Consider the following 21,580-nt stretch of genomic DNA (forward strand, 5'->3'; position numbering starts at 1 on the left):
ATGGGTAAGTCTGTTCTCCTGGCACAGGATTCTTTTTTTTTTTTTAATAAAAATTAGTTTTAATTAAAAAAAATTAAAGCTTGGGAAAATGGAAATATTTCTAGGAAAACATGCACTACTGAAAATTGTCTTATGAAAGAAATGGAAAACCTGGATATACCAATGACCACAGAAGACAATAAATCCATAGCCAAAGATTTTGCATCTAAAAAGGCACCTGTCCCAGAAGATTATAAAAGAGAGTTTTGCCAAAAAACTCAAGGAATACACATTTTCCATTTCATATAAACAATAGCACAGAATGGAAATAAGGATAAAAAGCTACCTGATCCATTTTATAAGTTTAAATAAAATTGATACTAAAGAATAGCACAAGATAAGAATCATAAACACAGATGCAAAAATCCTAAATAAAATGTCAAATCAAATTCAGTGTCTTATAAAGGAAGATAACATTTCATAATCAAGCAAGATTCATCCAAAGAATACAAGGATAGTTTATTATTAGAAAACCTATTAAGACAATTCATTGTGTCAAAAGATTACAGAAAAACCATATGATGATCTTAATAGGTGACAAGAATAATGACTGAATAATTCTACATTCATTCTTGATAAATCTATTAGCAAAGTAGGAAGAGATATGTCTTTCTTATATCTTAATCTGGTAAAGGTTATTGAAGAATAAAAATCTTATTTATTTCCCAGTTAGAGGGTAAAATCCTCTTGCTCTCTTCTTTCATTTCTGCTAATGAAACAGACCTCCACACTTTATGAATTTTGATTATAAAGTTAACCAACAAAATTCCAGAGACTTGCCTTAGAAATATGAGTCTCTGCTATTAAAATACTGTCAATTCAGAAGTGAATAATTGGCACAATCTTCCTCCATATCCATGACATAAATAAGTCTATGATTCTGCTAAGTTTATTATTTTAAAATAATTTGAGTCTTTTGCATTTAAATTGAAATTATTTGTTCAGTAACCTATAACAACTATCATAGATAGTAATAAAATTATCAATGGCAAGATAAGAGTGACCTTCCATCACTGTTGTTATTAAACAATGTATTGGTATAGCATCGGCCACCTCAGTAATACTAAAAAGGAAATGAGGTAAAAACCATCTAACTAGAAAACAAGAAAATATATGTATATGTGCATATGTAAATAAAAAACTGTCTCAAAGAATATAAACCAAAATGTTAGTACTAGCTATCTGTGGGTAGTGGCATTAGAGGTGCGTTGGGAGACAATTCTCCAAGGATCTCTCACATTTCTGAACATCGTGCAAGCAGAGGCACAGACTACCTTTATTCAGGATTATCTTTTCAAGGATGTTTGTACAGGGAACAACCTTGGAAGATAAGAGACAGTGTTTACAGTCCAGTATAATAAAAATAATGAGACGCAGGTTGCTATCTTTACATCCCTCAGGGTGAAATGGGGCTCAGAGAACTGGCAATAATGCTGACAATGTGTCTACTGTTATTGCTATGATGAATAAACATTCCTTTATCTCTTACCCAGCAGTCTGGTGCCTTCTGCCAGCATTTATAAAACTAGTTAGCCAGTAAGTAGGAAAAAATTTCAGATCCTTCACAGTTGCTGACAAGGTGATTTCCATTTTCATCATTCATTTTTTTTTTTTAATTGTGCATGTTCACATACCATACAATTATCCAGACATCCAAAGTGTAAAAGCAGTTGCCCCCGGTAGCATCATACAGCTGTGCATCCATCACCACAATTAATTTTTGTTCAATTTTTAGAACATTTTCATCACTATAGAAAAGAAATAAAGACAAAAAAAAAAAAGGAAACTCAAATCCTCCCATACCCCTAACCACCCCCCCTCCATTGTTGACTTGTAGTATTGGTACAGTACATTTGTTACTGTTTATGAAAGGACATTGAAATACTACTAACTGTAGTATATAGTTTGCAATAGGTATATAGTTTTTCCTATATGCCCCTCTATCATTAACTTCTAGCTGTAGTGTCATACATTTGTTCTATTTCATGAGAGAGATTTGTAATACTTGTACAGTTAAACTAGGACATTGCCCACCACAAGGTTCACTGTTTTATACGTTCCCATCTTTTAACCTTCAACTTTCCTTCTGGTGACATACATGACTCTGAGCTTCCCCTTTCCACCTCATTCACACACCAATCAGCACTGTTAGTTATTCTCACAATGTGTTACTGTCACTTCTGCTCATTTCCAAACATTTAAGTTCAACCTAGTTGAACATTCTGCTCATAATAAGCAACCACTTCCCATTCTTTAGCCTCATTTTATATCCTGGTAACTTACATTTCATGTCTATGAGTTTACATGTTATAATTAGTACCTATCAGTGAGACCCTGCAATATTTGTCCTTATGTATCTGATTTATTTCACTCAGTATATTTGCCCTCAGGGTTTCTTCATCAACCCATTTTTTTTAAGATGGCCTTGTTCACACACCATCCATTCCATCCTAAGTAAACAATCGATGGTTCCCTGTATAGTCACATATTTATGTGTTCACCTCCCTCACCACTATCTATATAAGGACATCTCCACTTCTTCTGCAATGCAGGAGGTAGAGTCAAAGAAGGTAAAGAGGCAAAAGAAAAGAAAAAATAAAAGAAAAACAAACATGATAGCTAGGAAGGAGTAAAAGGAAAGATAACCTTAAACTGAAGTAGAATAGAGTCAGACAACATTACCAATGCCAAGAATCCCATATCCCTCCTTTATGCCCCCCTCTTATATGCATTTAGCCTTGGTATATTGCCATTGTTACATCAAGGAAGCATAATACAATGATTCTGTCAATTATAGTCTCTAGTTTATGTTGATTGTATTTTTCTCCTCAATACTTCCCTATTTTCACCACTTTGCAAGATTGATATTCATTTGTTCTCCCTCATGAAAAAAACATATTTGTACATTTTATCACAATTGTTGAACATTCTAGGTTTCGCTGAGTTATACAGTCCCAGTCTTTATCTTTCCTCTTTTCTTCTAGTGTCCCACATGCTCCTAACCTTCCTCATTCAGCCATATTCATAGTTATCTTTGTTCAGTGTACTTACATTGCTGTGCTACAATCACCCAAAATTGTTTTCCAAACCTCTCACTCCTGTTTTTTCCTATCAGTCTGTAGCACTCCCTTTAGTATTTCCTGTAGAGCAGGTATCTTGTTCACAAACTCTCTCATTGTCTGCTTGTCAGAGAATATTTTGAACTCTCCCTCATATTTGAAGGACAGTTTTGCCATTTATAGGATTCTTGGTTGGTGGTTTTTCTCTTTCAGTATTTTCAATATATCACCTCACTTCCTTCTTGCCTCCATGATTTCTGTTGAGAAATCCATATATAGTCTTTGTATGTGATAGATTGCTTTTCTCTTGCTGTTTTCAGGATTCTCCCTTTGTCTCTGATGTTTGATAATCTGATTATTAAGTGTTTTGGCTTAGGCCTATTCAGATATATTGTGTTTGGGGTATGCTGTGCTTCTTGGATCTGTAATTTTATGTCTTTCATAAGAGATGGGAAATTTTCATTGACTATTTCCTCTATTGTTGCTTCTTCACCTTTTCTCTTCTCTTCTCCTTCTAGGACACCAATGATACATTCATTCCTGTATTTCATTTTGTCCTTAAGTTCCTGGAGACATTATTCATATCTTTCCATTCTTTTCTCTACCTGTTCTTTTGTGTGTAGGCTTTCAGGTGCCTTGTTCACCAGTTCCTGAGTGTTTTCTTCTGCCTCTTGAGATCTGCTGTTGTATGTTTCCATTGTGTCTTTCATCTCTTGTGTTGTGCCTTTCATTTCCATAGATCCTGCCAGTTGTTTTTTCGAATGTTTGATTTCTGCCATATATACCCCTAGTGTTTTCTTTAGAGCCTTTATCTCTTTTGCCATATCTTCTCTAAACTTTTTGAATTGATTTAATGTTAGCTGTCTGAATTCCTGTATCTCATTTGAGGTGTAAGTTTGTTCCTTTGACTGGGCCATAACTTAATTTTTCTTGGTGTAGGTTGTAGTTTTCTGTTGTCTAGGCATCTTACCTCCTTGGCCACCCCAGTCAGGTTTTCCCAGATGAGAACAGGCTCAGGTCCCAGAAGGAAGAAATATTCAGTATCCAGTTTCCCTGAAGGTGTGTCTCAGAGGATTGACACACCCTGTGCTTTTCTGCCCAGCAGTTGGTGCCTGTCAGCCTGTCACTCCAGACTGGTATAAGAAGGTGTGACCCATGACTGTTTTCCCCCAGGATCTGGGGTCTGGTTTTGAATGGAAGACAGATAGTAGAGATGGGCCCCACCTCTTTCCTCTTGGGAAGTATGCCCCCTAGAGAGAGGTCATTTGCATATAAATAGATTATTTGTTACTCTGACTCTGCTATCTCCACCCTTGTCTGGGTCAGAGTGCTGTGAGTTTAAAATGGCTGAGACTTTCTTTACTACAAAGCACTGCAAGCTGAAAATGTCTGAGGCTTTCTCCACTGAGCTGCCCAGGTTGAGAGACAGAAAGGGACAGAAAGCCCCCTTTCAGGGTCAGTCTATGGCCCCCAGATTCACCTGTCAGCCAGAGATAGCACCTGATCCTTTGGGCTTCCCATTCTGAGACAGATCCATCCCCTGACTCTCCAAGGTCAGGCATCACCAAAAGCCTCTGTCTGTGTTTTGGGGATTCATAGCTTGTATTGAGCAGCTAACATTAAAACCCCAGTTGGAGCTGGGCTGAGGTATATTCACTTGTACAGAGAGTGCTGCTCTCTAGCACCATGAGGCTTTGCAGTTCAGGCTGCTGTGAGGAAGGGGGTAGTTGGCTCAGGTCTGCAGTTTTTACTTACAGATTTTATGCTGTGATCTTGGGCATTTCTCCCATTCCAGATTGTTGCATGATGTGTGGACAGTAGTGTTCGTCTCCAAGGGTTATTCCAGATCTTTTACTAGTTGTTCATCATTTTTTATTAGTTGCCCTGGGGGGACTAACTGACTTCCACTCCTCTCTATGCCACCATCTTCTCCTTCCTGGCCCAAGGTTTCTTGATTCCAGAACTTAGATTCCATGGTTCTGCATTTGAAGTCAATTTTTCCTTCAATCTGTTCCTTTTAGTCGTGGGTAGCAGTTGTTCCTTTTGTACAGATCACAGAACAAACTTGTCAGTTTAGCATGCAGCACACAGAGGTCTCAACCATCAGACAATAGGACTTTCCATAAATCCTTTCTGGATAACTCCATCTTCAATCCTGACTCTCACTGAGATTGCTGACTGGTTAAATCCTCACATGGGGCTCTATTGTCTGGGAATTTACTTTCCAGAAACTCAGAATTTTCCAAACCATCAGTTTCTGGTTTCTTTGTTCCCAAGAGTTCAGTTCTCAGCTTATCCCTTAGCTCTTGCATTTTACTATAAGCTACAAGGAGAAGACAGGCTGCACTTTCCACATCTCACCTGGAAATCTCAGTCAAACATTCCAGCTCATCTCCTTCATATTCTGCCTACCATCTGACATCAGGACTCAGTTTTGCCAAATTCTCTGCCACTTTAAAACAAGGATCACCTTTCCTCTAGTTTGCAATGACAATGATAATCTAGTTTATCATTTCTGTGTAAAGCCTCATCAGAAGTACCTTTAGTGTCTATACTTCCAACAGTCTCTTCAAAGCAATTTGACATTTTCTATAAAGCATCTGACAATTCTTCCAGAATCTTCCTCTTATGCATTTATAAAGCTATTCCAGCATCTTTAGTATTTAAATATCACAGCACCCTGCTTCTTTTGGGCCAAAATCTGTTGCAGTTTGCTAAAGCTGCCAGAATGCAATATAACAGAAATAGATTGGGTTTTAGGTATGGTGATATATTAAGTTACAGGTTACAATTCTAAGGCCATGAAAATGTCCAATTAACAAGAGGATACCTTCTCTGAAGAAAGGCTGCTGGCATCCATGCGTCTTCTGTCAGATAGCAATCCACAGTCTCTGCATCCTTGCCAGCATTTGGTGCTATCAATGTTTTTTATTTTAGCAATTCTGATAGTTGTGTACTTATATCTTGTAGTTTTAATTTGCATTTCCCTAATGGTTAATGATGTTGATATATTTTCATGTGCTTGTTTGCCATCTGCACATTCTGTTCAGTGAAATGTCTGTTGATTTCTTTTGCCCATTTTGTAACTGGATTGTTTGCTCTTTTACTATTGAGTTTTTAGAGTTCTATAATATTCTAAATACTAGTCCTTTGTAGTATACGGGTTTGCAAATATTTTCTTCCAACCTGTAGCTTATCTTTTCATCCTCTTAATGGGATCTTTTGGCAGGAACCAAGGATTTTCTATTATTATTATTTTTTTAATATTTTGGAGTTTCATATTTTACTCCTAAGTCATTCACTTATATACATTTTGAATTAATTTTGGTATAAAGTGTGGAATTTCAATTGGGATTTGTTGTTGTTGTTATTAAGAGATGGCCAATTACTCTGGCACTATTTCTTGAAAGGGCCGCCTATTTGCCATTGAATTGCTTTTCTACCCTTGTCAAAACTCAGGCATATTTGTGTGGGACTATTTCTGGGTTCTATATTCTGTTCCATTGATCTATATGTCTCTCCTACAACTACCACAGTCTTGATTACTGTGGGTATATAATCTAGAGTTATTCCAGAAATTTAATTCATTTTTAGAATTGTTTCAGATATTCTAGGTCCTTTGTCTTTTAGAGCAAAGGTTGTCTATTTCTACAAAAGTTTTGCTAGGGTTTTGATAAGGACTGTATGAATCCTATAAATTCTGGGATAACTTATGTCTTTTGTGTGTTGAGTCTTCTAATCCATGAACACAGTGTCTCTCCATTTATTTAGGTCTTCTTTGATATTTTTCATCAGTAATAGTGTTTATATCTAAGTATACCATTACTATTGAAGAGTTTAATTAAGTTTCCTATGTTTACATTTCTAAAAAACAGTTAATGATTCCAGTAGTAATTGTCTGGGTCTCAGATATGCATTAAAAGTTATTATAATGTTAAACATTATGTTGTTTAACATTATCATAACGTTAAAAATTAAAGATTAGCATAACAAAGCCTGGTAACAATTGAAGCATTTCTTCAGGGACAAGAAATTTGTTCTTCTGGTAATATACATTTACTTATGTATTTATTGCCTAAAGACAGTAATAGGCAAAGTGTGTCTTCTCAGTGTTGGAGGGAAAACCAAAGATATTATGATCCCTAGGGCTAAACTACATGGTATGCCTTGCTGCAGTGCTGTGTCACAAGTATGTTCTCTGCAACTCTATAGAAAGAGAACACTGCTAGCAAGATGGAACCAGTAAATGCACAGTCAGTGAGAAAGCCTGCACATATGTTTGTTTGTTTGTTTCTTACCATATTGACTCTAGTCCATTTAGCTTTCCACTCTCAAGCTGTCTCTGAAACAAACCACGTAGAAAATATAATTAGAATTGAAAATACTCAGGCTGAGAAGATGTGTAAGTTTCTCCTGACAGCAACTGGGAAAGATTAGACCTTTGAAAGTAGATGTGGAGGATAAATGGTCTCCCATAGGTGATACCAGGGTCTGCTGAAGCCAGAAGGAGTAGCTCTCTGATTTCTCCTCACTCAAACCTGATACCTGATGCTCTAGTTGCCCCACATCTTATTGGAGAAGATGCTTTAATACCCTGGAGAGATTAACCAGGTGCTCAGCTCCTTTATAGGAGTTAGGAGAAAGAAAAAAATTATAAAGATCCCAATGGCTGGAAAAGGGAGGACTCTGAGGAGGTGCTTTCTGTACTAATAACCTCACTGACTGGTTCTCTTAGCAGATTTTGAAAAAGATCCATCTGATCTGAATTCTCAGGTAGGAACCAAGGATTCTACTTCTCCCCCCAACAACCAAACTGTGGTGCAGGTGAGTATGGGAAATCATCCAGCAGATGCAGAAACAGATTACTAAGAGACTCCTCTGCAAGCTTTCTGCAGAGAGAGGGGAAGAATTAGGCAAGGCTTTCTATAGCCTATGGCTCTGGATGGGTATACAGATCTCAGCCTGAAGCTGGTAGCACTTGGGGAAATACTTGGGCATGAGTACACAGGATCCACACTATCTAGTGGTTGAAATATGGTTGACCCCTCCATAAGGGAGGTGGTCTCTCCTTTCTAGGGGATGAACACAGAGTCATTTCTTATTCTACAAGACTTTTAATGAGGCAGAGAGGGATTATGGGCATAAATGCATAAGGCTACCTGACCCTCTGCAGGCTTAATAATAGATTCTTCTTCTTGGCATTATCTCAGCCATGGTAATCTCTTTCCTTCCCTATGGTCTTTTTTCAGCTTTTTTCTCATCCATCCTGGTGCTTCTTCTTAGAAACCATGATCAGCTACTAGCTGAGGACATGTGAAATCCCTACAGCAAGAAGTAGAGTGATTTTATAACTCTCTATAGCTACAGAACAGTGAATTCTTGGAAACAGGGCAAGGAAATTCATTAAAGGATATTAGAAAAATAGAATCAATTGTTCCTGCTTTGGGTAGCTTCCTCTGTAAGTCTTCGTTACTTGTTCTACATATTCTTTAACAATTCGGAATTCCTAACAAAATTGAGGTATGGCAAGAGATTGGGTTAAGGAAGATGATTGTTGAAAGGTCAGAGAAGTATGAGTGTGGACAGAGGGATGTAATTGTGTTTAGAACACAGAAGAGGAGGAGTTATGTGTTATTATCACTGAAGAATAAACATCACTCATATTTTTAATAGGCACTGTATGTTGACATGTGTCTCCCACTCCTGGGAACAGAGTATGAAGACTGAGAAGTGATTCTCTCATTTTCCATCCCTTAGGGTCAAAACAATTCGGTTGAATTATCTCTTGATGCCCAGCTGTCTAGCACATCTTCACCGCTGGAAACTATTACAGTTAGATCCCACTGTACACCTTTGAGGTAAGAGGGTGCTTGTCTTAGACAGTGAAAAAAGGATGCTGGTAATTCAACACAGACTTACTTGACAAATAGCAAATAGCAAACTACCTAGAATAAAGACTTCTTTAAGTCTTCAGTGAAGCGAGCTTAGACTACCTGAATGTTGCCTTCAAATATTTCATACATAATGTGGATCAAAGATTAGACTATGCTGCATGGCACCAGAGTTCAGAACTAGAACCAAGGAATGCTAAGTCCAGGGGAAAAAAAAATCTTTCCATTTAAAAAAGCCTGATATCTCTAATAGTGTGGCGGCCTAGGAACAGAACAGTTATTCTTATAAAGACTGAGCTCTGTGACCCAGGAGATAACGCTGAGTAGATAACCCCTCAGGGAGTGCTGCAGTAAGGTAAGGCTTTCATTGCATGAGAAGAGAATGACAGAACCACGAATGGCATCTTAAGGGAGGGACAGACATTTTTGGTGCCCTACAGCATCCTCCCTATGCCCCCAGCCCCAGCTGCTGTGAGTATTGGCAAAGAAGGGCTGACAACTGCTCCTATTCTCCAGAGAATTCTCCTTTCCCAAAAGGGCTGTCTCACTTGGGAGTTTATTCCAGCCTGCTTTAAATGAGTGATTGAAAAAGGAGTACAGAAGGCAGCCCCCTTGCCTCAAGTAAGGACAACTCTATAATGTGGGTTATGTTGCAAATCACTCACCCCCTGAAGCCAAGGCTTGACTTTGCCTGTCATCACACTCTTGCTAGGCTCTTTCCCCTTCCTTCTCTTGATTCATTCCCTCTCTTGAGGCTTTTCCAGAAGAGCACTTCTTCAGTAAACCATATGCAAATCAAGGAAGACAATCATAACTTTTCTGGAGCTGCTGTTGGTTACAGAATATATAGATGGGTGGGCCATATGACCCCCAGAGGTAATATTGCTGTGCTTTGGAGTAAGCATGCAGAAAATATAACTGGGTTTAAATGTATTCAGGGCCTTCTTTCCCTAAACATGAAGGTTATACAGGTTATACAGTATTTGAGAAAGGCCTCATCTATCTCTAAATTTTCTCTTACTATCTGCAGCAGTGACACATCTAGACTTGTCAGGCACTTAGGGAGAAACACCCTGGGAGAACAAGCAAGGATGCACAGGAGCTGAGAGAAAAGTTAAGAGAGAAAGCCATTTTTTGGAGAAAGCCATTTTGAAACCAGAACCCAGGAGCAAAGGACCAGCAGACACCAGCCATGTGCCTTCCCAGCTGACAAATGTGTTCCAGATGCCATTGGCCTTACTTCAGTGATGGTATCCTCCTGTTGATGCCTTAGTTTGGGCATTTTTATGGCCTTAGAACAGTAAATTTGTAACCCTTCATAAAAGCTAATCCATTTCTTGTGTTTTCCATAATGGCTGCTTTAGCAAACTGGAACAGTGCCCTTCCTATGTATAAAGCCCTGATTCTTGACCAACACTGGAAAATATCTCTAAGGTAAAATCTACAGAATTTAGCACTTTGTGGAACTCTATTGCTCCCCCCCCCCCCCCAGTTTATTTTGCTATAACAGATCTCCAATGCCTTCAGGCAGATGATTTCTAAGTATGGTCTTGGTTTTTGGTTGTTCTTGGTAAGAGAGCTGACAGACTATTGTTGCTGCATTTTACTAAGACTCATACACTGATTGGTATTATTTTATTCAAAATTATTAGCTTACCTTACCCAGAAATTTTAATAATTTTTCCTTCTCTTTACTTTTTGGTTTGCATCTTTTGTTTCATGTTCTTACTAATTATTTTAAATGTTAAACAAATTAATCCAAAATTTCCTTAGGAAAAAAAGGCAAGCTATGAATAAAATCTTAATAAAATGTATTTTTCCCCACACAGAAAGAGCGAATTAGTAACTATTCAAGGGATCCTTCCTTTTCACAGATATGTCCAACTATTAACTGTACAGGATAGTGTTCTTGAGTATCCCCACTAATTATAGCTCCCTGAAAAACTGCATTTATGCTCTGAGCTAACTTGTAGCTGCCAGATTAAAATCAGACATAACTTTCACAAAACTCCAGCGAGAACAAAGTTAAATTCTAGCATTATATTTTATATCTGTTCAAGAGGAGGTGGTGTTGCCAGAAAAGCAGGCAAAATCGTTTAGGCGACAGTGAGAGGGTAAGTCTACCTAGTGGTGGAACACAAATTAGTTGATTTTCTCAGGGACTCACTACTCTTACCTCATTTTAAGCTCAAAATCTGGTTTTCCCAAATCAAACCACCCCTAAATTTGTACTTAGCAAAAAAGAGTTTTCAGGAACAAGGGCTTTCAGACCCAACTCATTCCCCAGAGAATATCTCCTAATCACAATTTCCCAAATATGACTGATTTTCATGAGCTGAGTGGAGTTCAGAAAGACCTTAATGAAACTAAAGTGTCACAAGTCAGAATGCAAACTGCATGGTTGACCACACTGCACCCTTCTCATCTTAAGGCCCACAGTAGTTGGGCTGGGTTCCAGAAGACAAGGTTAGGATATGGAAACAGGGTTCTTCAGATCTTTACTTCTCTGCCAGAATTTGAATATAGTCATTTCTTCCCAAGCAAAAATTATAGGAAAAAATCAGGGATGGAGAAGACACTTCTCCTACCATGTCCTCTCCTCCGCCCTGCAGGTTACTTGAAGTAACAGAAGATTTTACTTGAATTGTATTGCTCCAGAGGAAAGAACTAGTACCTGTCAGTAAAACTTACCAAGAAACAGTAAGTTTACTGTATAAAAGGATTTATCAGCAATTGCAGTCATTTGTCAGCAAATATCACTTCAAGAATGCATGTGCCAAGTACTATAATAAAGGATTTCATTTCAAACTCAGAAAAGGTAAGTGTCAGGAAAGTATTAAATTTCATCTAAGTTTTAGTGAGCTTACATGCCCCAAGATTCAGGAACAATAAAGTCAAAAGTAGTGATACCTTCTCTTTTGAGATCAGGATCAGAAAGGGCAAAGGCAATCTGACAGCATGACCTCCATTTGCTGGATGAGATGACAAATCTTATTTCCCTCTTCAAAGGACCTGTTGTTCTATGGGTTGCAGCTCTGGGAGTCCACCTCCTTCCCCAGAGAGGGCAGGGCAGGGGCTCAGGAAAATAAATCCCAGGAGTCTAAGCATTCAGTAGCCAAACAGACCCTGGGGAATTATTTTCTTATAAAAATAACCTCACAATTTAATCCTCTTAAGCAGTCTTCAAAGATAGCATTTGCACCAGGTTCTACATCAAGGCCCAGCAATCATGTCTACCCTTAATTTCTGAAACCCCAGGTTAGACTCTAGTGACTGTGGGAGAATGGAATAGAGACAATTGAGGTGAAATTGAAGATACCTGCTCTTCTTGGTCTGCTCTTCCTCCATGTAGATGTTGCAAGAAGGTAAATAGAAAACTGAAGCAAGCTATCTGCCCCATATAACAGATTCTAGCATAAATGTTGAACTCCTGGACAACACTGACTCTAAGAGACAAGCTATAGTTTCATGTGATGGAGGTTTATAAGAATAATCAAGAGATCCAGATTGCTACCTAGACTTTCTTGTGCCTTAAGAATTTTCCCTGGCAATCTTAGGACAAAGTTTAGCAGCGGAATATCTTTCCCTACAGTAAGAATATTCTTTGAAAGAAAAAAGTGAAGAAAGAAGATAAGCCTGACTTTGGAAGCAAATGTGCAGGGTGGGGTCACCACGACCCACACAAATCTCTATATTACATCTTCTCCTCCTCTTGGTGCTGTGCTTTATGCCTACTTTTCTTTCTCACACATTTCCGTGTTTCCTTTTTTCCCTCTCTTTCCTCCTCTTTCCCCCTTTTGCCCTCACTGATTTGACAAATTCCCAGTTACAGGACAAAACTATGTGTGTGGTCTTACCCCAATGTCTAATCTTACTAGTGATTTTAAGAGTTGCTGTTCTCTTGAGGCTTGGGAATGATCACTGTTTGAGAGCTGCATTGGGTAGGATGAATTCAGGACTGATTAGTCATTTTCACCATTGGGGAAGAATAGGAGTCTGGAGGGCCTGTTTGTGCCAGCATATATAGGTGGTTGGTGAGTTATTGGTGAGTCCTAACTGGAAATTTGTTTGAAACAAGGTAGTGTATAGATCAGTATGTGGATTACACATTAGCCAATTAAAGTATCAGCAAATATTATTAGGAAGTCACTGTCCTTAAACCAGTCAGTATAGACATCAGCATACCAGCCAGTTAATAATATGAACTAAATGATTAGACATTCAGTGTGTTAAAATCTGTCCTTGTTTCCAGGAGGACTGATGAGTTAATATGGCATCTAGCAAGGTAGGCAATGTTAGTACTGTACTGTGAGTCAATCCTTGTTTCTATCAGGAGTTAATCAGAGCCACTAGGCCTGTGAGCCTGGCAATAGAACAAGGAAAGCAAAAATGATCTGTCAAATTTTGTGCTGAAGCGTGGGTGATGCAGCTGAAGGAAGATGGCAAGTTGAGTGATAAGATTGTAAGAAATACAAGAAAAGTGTGATGTATATGAGAAGGAAGAAGTAGGAAAATAATAGGATGGAAATGATACCCAGGTGACCCCTCGATGCATAAACTAACAGAGCTGCCCACCAAAGACCAGCCTAGATTAGTTAGCCCACTCAGATGAGTGAAAAATAAATGTTTAATGGTATAAGCCATTGAAGTTCTGTAGAGCCTTGTCTTGTGGAAATTTTATGGCAATATTGGCATGATAACTAACCTATATAAACTCTCTATTAGTTTATATTTAGTAAAATATGGACAGTAATCCCTACTGTGTTACTTTTCTATTGCTGCGTAACACATTACCACAAACTATGCAGCTTAAAATAACACCCATTTATATTATATCACAATCTGTACATCAGCAATCTGGTATGCTTGACTGGATTCTCTTCTTAGGTTGTCACAAGGTAAAATTGAGGTGTTGCCTGGGTTGGGCACTTGTCTGGAGGCTCTGGAGGAGAATCTGCTCCCTAAGTCATTGAGGTTGCTGACAGAATCCAGTTCTTTGTGGCTAAAGGCCTGGGGTCCCTGTTTTCTGGCTGGCTGCCAGCCAGGAGCTGCTCTCTGCTCCTAGACATTGCCTGTTTTCCTTCTCATGTGGTCCTACATCTTCAAACCAACCATAGCCCATTGAGTCCTCCTAACGTTTCAACTATAGCTTCTTTTGCCACTAGGCTGTGTAAACACTCTGGTTGTAAGGACTTGTGTGATTGGATTAGGCCCACCTGGATAATATCCATTTTGATTAATTCAGAGTCAACTGATTAATAACCTTAATTACATCAGTGTAATCATAAGCATGACATTCACAGTAACAGGGATTAGGGTGGAAATCTTATGGAGGGGGGATTTTAGAATTCTGCCTACCATTCTCATTAAAAAGTGGGTTGCAAGAGGAAAGAATTTCTTTTCTAACATGTGTGTTATTTTTACTGCATGTCTAAAATGTTTATTTTTAACAAGTCCTTTGATGGAGTGAGATACCCAAATGGGCTATGGAAAGGAGCTGGAGTAAAAAGTGAGTTTCAAGTTGTGAGAGTTGTTAGGAAAAACAAAAGATGGATGATTGAGCTTGAAGAGAAATGCTAATTTAAAATAAAGATGGAAAAAGACACATTTATTGCTCACTAATATTTATTTTGCATTTACTATGATCTTGGCATTCTACATTTATTGTCACTTTTATTTTTCATGAAAGGCTGTTAATGAGAATAAAATGTTTAGCATTCATCTGCCCCATTAGACTATAGATATAACATTTCAGGGACACTATCTGTTTTTTTTACCACTATATTCATTGTATTTAGCACAAAACCATGAGATTTTAAGAAGCAAGAAATGTATATTTACTGAGTAAGAGACAAATATAGGGCTCCTTGAGTAGCTGGGTTCCAGGGGATTCATAATGCACTTATCCATACAAAACATTATAATGTAGGTTTCAATTTAATTACAGATAGTAAGAGAGTATAATCCAAAGATAGCTTCTATTTTTCTCTTTTACTCACAAGATTATGAGGTCTGCATCCTTAATGCTCAGTCCAATTCTTCATTTAAGTAGGAGTTCAATACTGACTTACTAAATCAATGAAAAAATGATATGAATTATGGATCCAAAATGAAAGAACTGACTCTTTTCATTCATTAAAAGATAAATACATGTAGAGAGGAGAAGAAACTAGAGGGCTAGAGCTGGAGGAAAATGCAAGAGAAATCAAAACCAATGTAAAACAAGGACAAAGGATCTTAACTTTTAGCTGAGTTTGAGTCAGACGTTTGGGGAAGCATTAGCAGAGCATTCTGACTGCAGCAATGAAGAATTAGAAAATATTTTAATTGGGGAACTGGGTTGAGAAATTCATATATAATGAATGGGGGCTGTAAGTTAGGAACAATTTTATACAGGGGCTCTGTGATTTCTTCTTTTTTAAATGATGTGGCAAACTAATTTTCATAGTCTGGAGCTGTGCTGTCTAATTCTGTAGCCTATGGTTAGTTTGAGTTGAGATGTGCTGTTAAGTGTAAACTACACACTGAATTTTGAAGAATTAGTATAACAAAAATATATCAATAATTTTATATTGATTACATTTTAAATGATAATATTTAGGATACAGTGAGTTAAATAAAATGTATTATTAAAATTAGTTTTATCCTCTTTTGTGTTTACTATTATTTATGTGGCTACTAGAAAATTTTTAATTACATATTTGGCTCAAATTATATTTCTAATAGATAGTGCTGATCTAAAGAGAGGTTTTTTGTTTCTTCCCAGAAATTCCACCCTGTGGTCCAATATCAGTGCCACCCCATTTCTACTGACAGGCTTCCCAGGTCTGGAGACGTTCCATCCTTGGATTTCCATCTCCTTCTTTGTCTTTCATGTCTCCATACTCTTCAGCAATGGTGTCCTCCTCTTCCTTATCAGAGAAGACCCCACCCTTCATGAGCCCATGTACTAGTTTCTGGCTTTATTGTCAGCCACAGACCTTGGAGTGACTTTGACAATGATGCCCACTGTACTTGGTGTCCTGTGGCTGGATCACAGAGAAATCAGCCACGGATCCTGCTTCTTCCAGGCCTATCTGATCCACTCACTCTCTATCATAGAGTCTGGAGTCCTGCTGGTCATGGCCTATGACCGTTGTATTGCCATCTGCAATCCCTTGAGATATTCCTCCCTTCTCACCAATGCTAAGGTGCTGAAGATAGGCTTGGGGGTTATAATGAGGGGATTTATACTCATTGTGCCCATAATCATCACACTCTTTCTGTTCCCTTACTGTAAATCCCCTGTCCTTTCTCATGCCTTCTGCTTGCACCAGGATGTGATCAAACTGGCCTGTGCTGACATCACCTTCAGTAGACTTTATCCTATAGCCCTGGTTTCTTTAACTGGTTTCTTGGACTCTGTGCTTATCTTCACCTCTTATATCCTAATCCTTAAGACTGTTATGGGAACTGCCTCAGGTAAGGAGCAGGCCAAGGCCCTAAATACCTGTGTCTCTCATCTTAGCTGTGTTCTGGTTTTTTATGTCACTGTGACTGGGCTGACCCTCATTCATCGATTTGGGAAGTATGTGCCACATATAGTTCACATTATCATGAGCTATGTCTACTTCCTCTTTCCTCCATTTATGAATCTAATCATCTACAGTGTTAAGACCAAGCAAATTTGGAATAGTATTAACCATTTGCTTTCTTTTCATAGAATTTGATCTATAAATTCAGAGGTATCCCCATTTCAGGATAGGTTTCCTTGAAAGGATGTATTTTACAATGTTGATGTGGCTCAGAGTCACAAGAAATCACATTCATGTCATTTAAAAGGTGATGCTCAGATTCTCAGCTTCCCCACCCTCCATCCTCAAGTACACTGATCTCAGCTCTGTTGTTGAGTTTCTGGTAGAATGTGCCCTTTATTCTGTCATTTTCTACACTGGGAGAGTCACTTGTCTTTACAGATACCTGAGGCCAATGATACATGAAATGGTTGCAGAGTCTATAGAAACAGAGGAGAAAGAGATAGCTTGCTAGAGTTCTCAAGCACTGTTTGGAAAACATTTAATAATTCCTGTGTGCCTGATTGTGTCTCAGAGGTGATGAGGGATCTTAGACAACCTCACTGGTGCCACATAGCTCTAGAGTGGATCAGAAGTAGATACGTGTAAGATATTAGTACCAAAGAAGGCTTTGCTGCCAAAGCAACCAAAAACTAAACCAGAACTCATATTCCAACAGACACCAGCATGCTGGCTGCCCACCAAAGATTAGTGAGAAGGCTCTGAGTTGATGAGATCCGATGTCTGCCATGAAAGGATGAGATATCCAAAACACCTATAATAATATACAGTTCCATTTCTTGTACACCTGAGTTTGAATTCGGTCCTGAAATTCATATCCTGTATACATGCTTAATGAAAAAAGTTACATCAGACACTGAGGCATTCTAATAATATGAGCTTTGTCTGTATTGGGGGTGGTGGTAGTAAAATAAACTGTCTTCAAGAAATACTATAATAACTTGAAACAAGAAGATATTTACAGAATGTTCAGGTAAAGGATCCTGTGTATTTTTTTTCCTTGTAGGGATCAGAATCTGTGAATCAGTATTAAAGGAAGATAAAATATATTTTACTAGATTATCAAGATGTAAGCAGGGTTAGGGAAAATGACTCACATCAAGCAAAATTATAAAAATACATTGGCAGATATATTGCCAATGTATTCAACCAGCAATTAATCGGTGATTTTACTGGAGGGGAGGTTGCATGCCTCATATGCTGTCAGGATTCCTGGAGTAGTTTCCTGTAACTAACAGATTATCTTGCAAGGGGATTTATTCCTCCATTGAAAATGGACATTTACAAAAGTAGCATTTGAAAATCATTGATTTAGCTCTTCAATCATTGTTTGCTTTCATTCTTATTTCAGTCAGCTTTTTTTTTTCTCATTTTAATTAGTATTTACCATTGGTTTTATAAGAGGGAAGAGAATGAGCAGACCAACTGACATATGTAATAACTCAGTTTAGAAATAAACATAGGCTTTAAAACAAGAAACTAAAAGCAAAGAAAAAGGATGCATTTAAATATCATAAAGTAGCATAATATAATAGCCTAACATATAAATGTTGTATCTTGAAATTAATTCAAAGAAAAATAATGAACAAGGAAAGGTAATTCAAATATTTTAAAAATACTTGAAGTCAATGTAATAGGCATGGCCTTTATTTTTATCATCAAAATACATAAGGCAAAACAGTTGATAAATGTAAGAAGATATTAATATAAATGTGGTTATCAATCAATGCTAATAAGCATATTGTCTTATTATATATAAAATGACATTCTAACTTTTACTGTATATACCTTCCTGGGTAACATTGACAGAGTATGTTCTATGATATAAAGAAAATCTTACTACACTTTAAAAGGCTAAAACTGTAATCATTTTTATAACTCTTCATACAAGAAATTCATTTATGCCAAATTTTTCTTAGAAAATGAAGAAAATTAAAAAAAAATTAATTGGCATAGTATGGTAAAAGGAATGCAAACTTGGAAGAAAAAAGCAGTTCTCCTTCCGCTTCCTTAACTCATAACTTTTGTGATCTTGAAAATGTCACTTAATCACTGAGTCTCAGTGATAACAAAATGCACCTTGTAAGAGTCTTGCAAGAATTGCAAAGTGAGTAGATTGCTATTCACACTAATATATTCCATTAATTATAGTAATATCATCATTGACAAAGACGAAGACCTCAATATTTTGACCTGTCAACACTCAGAGTTAGGAGGGAAGAGTACTCAGCAAGTGGGGAATTGTTAACCTTATGATTTTTTCATATAGTGAAATATACAGTTGATAATTATAAAGAGTTTTAAATAGCCTTTGAAAATTATCGTACTCCTGCTTTCTCACTCAGTTACTCTCAATATATCTTTTCCTACCACACTGGGTTCTCCAGTCAACTGACTCTTTTATTTCTGATTCCCTTATCTCTTCATTTACCTTCAAATCCCAGATAGATTTTATTGTTGAGATCTTTTGAGACTTTCAAGCCATAATCCTATGTTCTTTGCCCATTGTCAGTCCATCCTAGACATGGCACTCTCCTATATCCATTTGAAAATATAATACAAAACAAAACATTTGGTAAACACTCGGAAAACTTAACTTATTTAATCCTTACCATAATTCTTAGGAGTATTTGTTTAATCACAACAATCTTTTTAACACTGCCCATCACCCCAGTTTTCTAGATGGGGATGTGCTGAGTGAGTAAAGGCGGAGAATCTATAAGAATCTGAGGATTCACATTCAAGCAGATTGGCTCCAAAGTACAGGCTCTTATCAATTAATTCTAGTAATTAATTTCTAATCTTGATCAAATCGAATTGGATTGAATCACAATTCCTAATTATCCCCAAGTCTCTTCTACTCATACTTGCCTTCCAAATTCAAGGCATACATATATAACTCTCTAGGAGATATCTCTTCCTGAATATTGTCCAAAACTGAACTGATTTCCTTCCCCCTTTTCTAAATCCAGAATGTAAAACAATGCCTAGTACAAAATAGTCAATCAACAAATAACTGTTGATAAATGAATAAAGTCAGTCTTCATGTGACCCCTCTGTTAGTAAATGGAAATACCACCACTCAGCTAAATTAAAAAAATACAGATGTCTTTGTATTGAATCTACCACATTCAATCAGTCACCAAGTTCTATTCTTTCTAAATCTTAGAATCTCTCATCCAGCCACTTCTGTCCAACCCTACTGACAACACCTAATCACAGCTCATCAAGATTATAGTATCCTGATACTCTCTTCACTCACTCTTCCCCCTTTCAAATTTGTTCCTCATATTGCAACCAAAGTACACATGTAACAATGATTATATGACAATTTCAATTTCCCCTTATTTCACACACATTGTTTTGAGGGCAAAATCAAGACTCCTTACATGATTAGTAAGAGCCTGCTTGATCAGAAGCTGCTACTGCTGTGTTTTGTGTTGGGCTTTCCCTCATGTTTTGTTGTTCTAGCAATATTAAACTTATTTTTTGTTAGATTTCACTCTATTTCCCCTTATCCCATGACCTGTGAATGTTTTTCCCTCTGTTGGGAAACCACTACCAGACAGTAGTATGCAACTATCACCCTAACCCATCTACAACTACCATATTCCTACCTTCTCATTGTTCAATTCTCTGCTTAATTGTTCAATTCTCAGCTTAAATGCTGCTTTCTCTGGTAAGTTTTCCCTAATCCCAGAAATACCTTCTATGTGCCCCCCAAAGCACACCACATGCTGTACTGATAGTGCTATGGATTTTCATGGTAAAACATGGCACTCTTCTATACCCTTTTGAAAATATAAGACAAAACAAAACATTTGGTAAACACTTAGATAACTTAGATAAAAGACTGTTTTGATTAAACAAATACTCCTAAGAATTATGGTAAGGATTAAATAAGTTAAGTTATCTAAGTGTTTACCAAATGTCTTTCCAGTTCCCATTATATTTTTACATTCTGTGAATAAACAGACCATGCCCCACACCCTGAACTTGACACAAAATGGGCAATGACCTGAAAATAAACAGCAATTTTAAGACAAAAAATGAAATGCCATCATTCACATGGCTGTTAACAGATTCACTGAGGTTCCTTTGGATCAGAACTAATTTCCCTAATGAAACAAGAAAACAAAAATGCAACTGGAATTCACAAGCAAGCAACTGGTCTACCACTGATATTGGAAGGACATGCATGAATTTCCTAAATCCTGATACCAAGGATGTTGAGAATCCCCTAATCAAGCCCTGGCATCTCCATCCCTGTAGGCATCTGAGTTTTCAGTTTCCCTCTCTCATCATTGGGTAAACACCCAAAAGGCTGGAAAACAACAGCAGAATGTCCCTCTTCTCCCCAGGAAGAAGAAAGATTGGAGAGATTAAGGAGTCTCCTGAGGGGCTAGAAGCTGAAACCTTGGGGAGGTGATTTGCACATATATGAGCTCTCTAATGGGGCCTCTTCATTGGGCTTTGAGAAGGAAGCATCTTGACTAAGTCATGAAACAGAGATGCAACAGGTCCCTATTCCAGCGGTGAGACTGCGGTCTGGGTGAGTGCCAGTAACAGAAATAAGGAATAGTTCCCCTTCTTTCTTATGTTAGATGCAGTCAAGGGAAGCACAGAGGTAGGTTTTCCAGAGGCCTGCACAGAAAACATCCTGGCTGAGACAGGCATCACCTAGAGCACAGACTTTTTCCTCCTTTTCAACAAAGGTGTTCAAGGCTAGTTTGGAGTTTCTAATCTGAGACCCATGAATAGGCATCAGGATAAGTGTGAATGCTCTGAACTAAATGTGACATTGAGTCCTCCTATCCATTTTTCTGGCTAGATCTTCTTAGCCTTTTTTTTTTTTTTTTAATTTAAACACAGAACTTGAAATTCTCTGTGTGTGTGTGTCTGTCTGTGTGTGTGTGTATACATTTATTTTCTCTTGTAACTTGTCTCTTGGAAAGGACATAGGTGGTTGGCAATGGTACTCCCTACAGAAAAAAATGTAAAACCCTGGCCTTGGCCC

General features: G+C 37.7%; 1 protein-coding gene across 1 annotated transcript; it reads left to right on the forward strand.

The window, feature by feature from the left end:
* On the forward strand, positions 1 to 16,698 carry LOC119537070 (olfactory receptor 51B5-like). The gene is given in 4 exon segments (XM_037839681.1): positions 1 to 4; positions 7,837 to 7,922; positions 8,856 to 8,956; positions 15,756 to 16,698. Coding segments are annotated over 4 exon segments (1,134 nt in total).
* Positions 16,699 to 21,580: the final 4,882 nt, after the last annotated feature.

This window comes from Choloepus didactylus, chromosome 6, assembly GCF_015220235.1.
Source record: "Choloepus didactylus isolate mChoDid1 chromosome 6, mChoDid1.pri, whole genome shotgun sequence".
NCBI classification, from domain to species: Eukaryota; Metazoa; Chordata; class Mammalia; order Pilosa; family Megalonychidae; genus Choloepus; species Choloepus didactylus.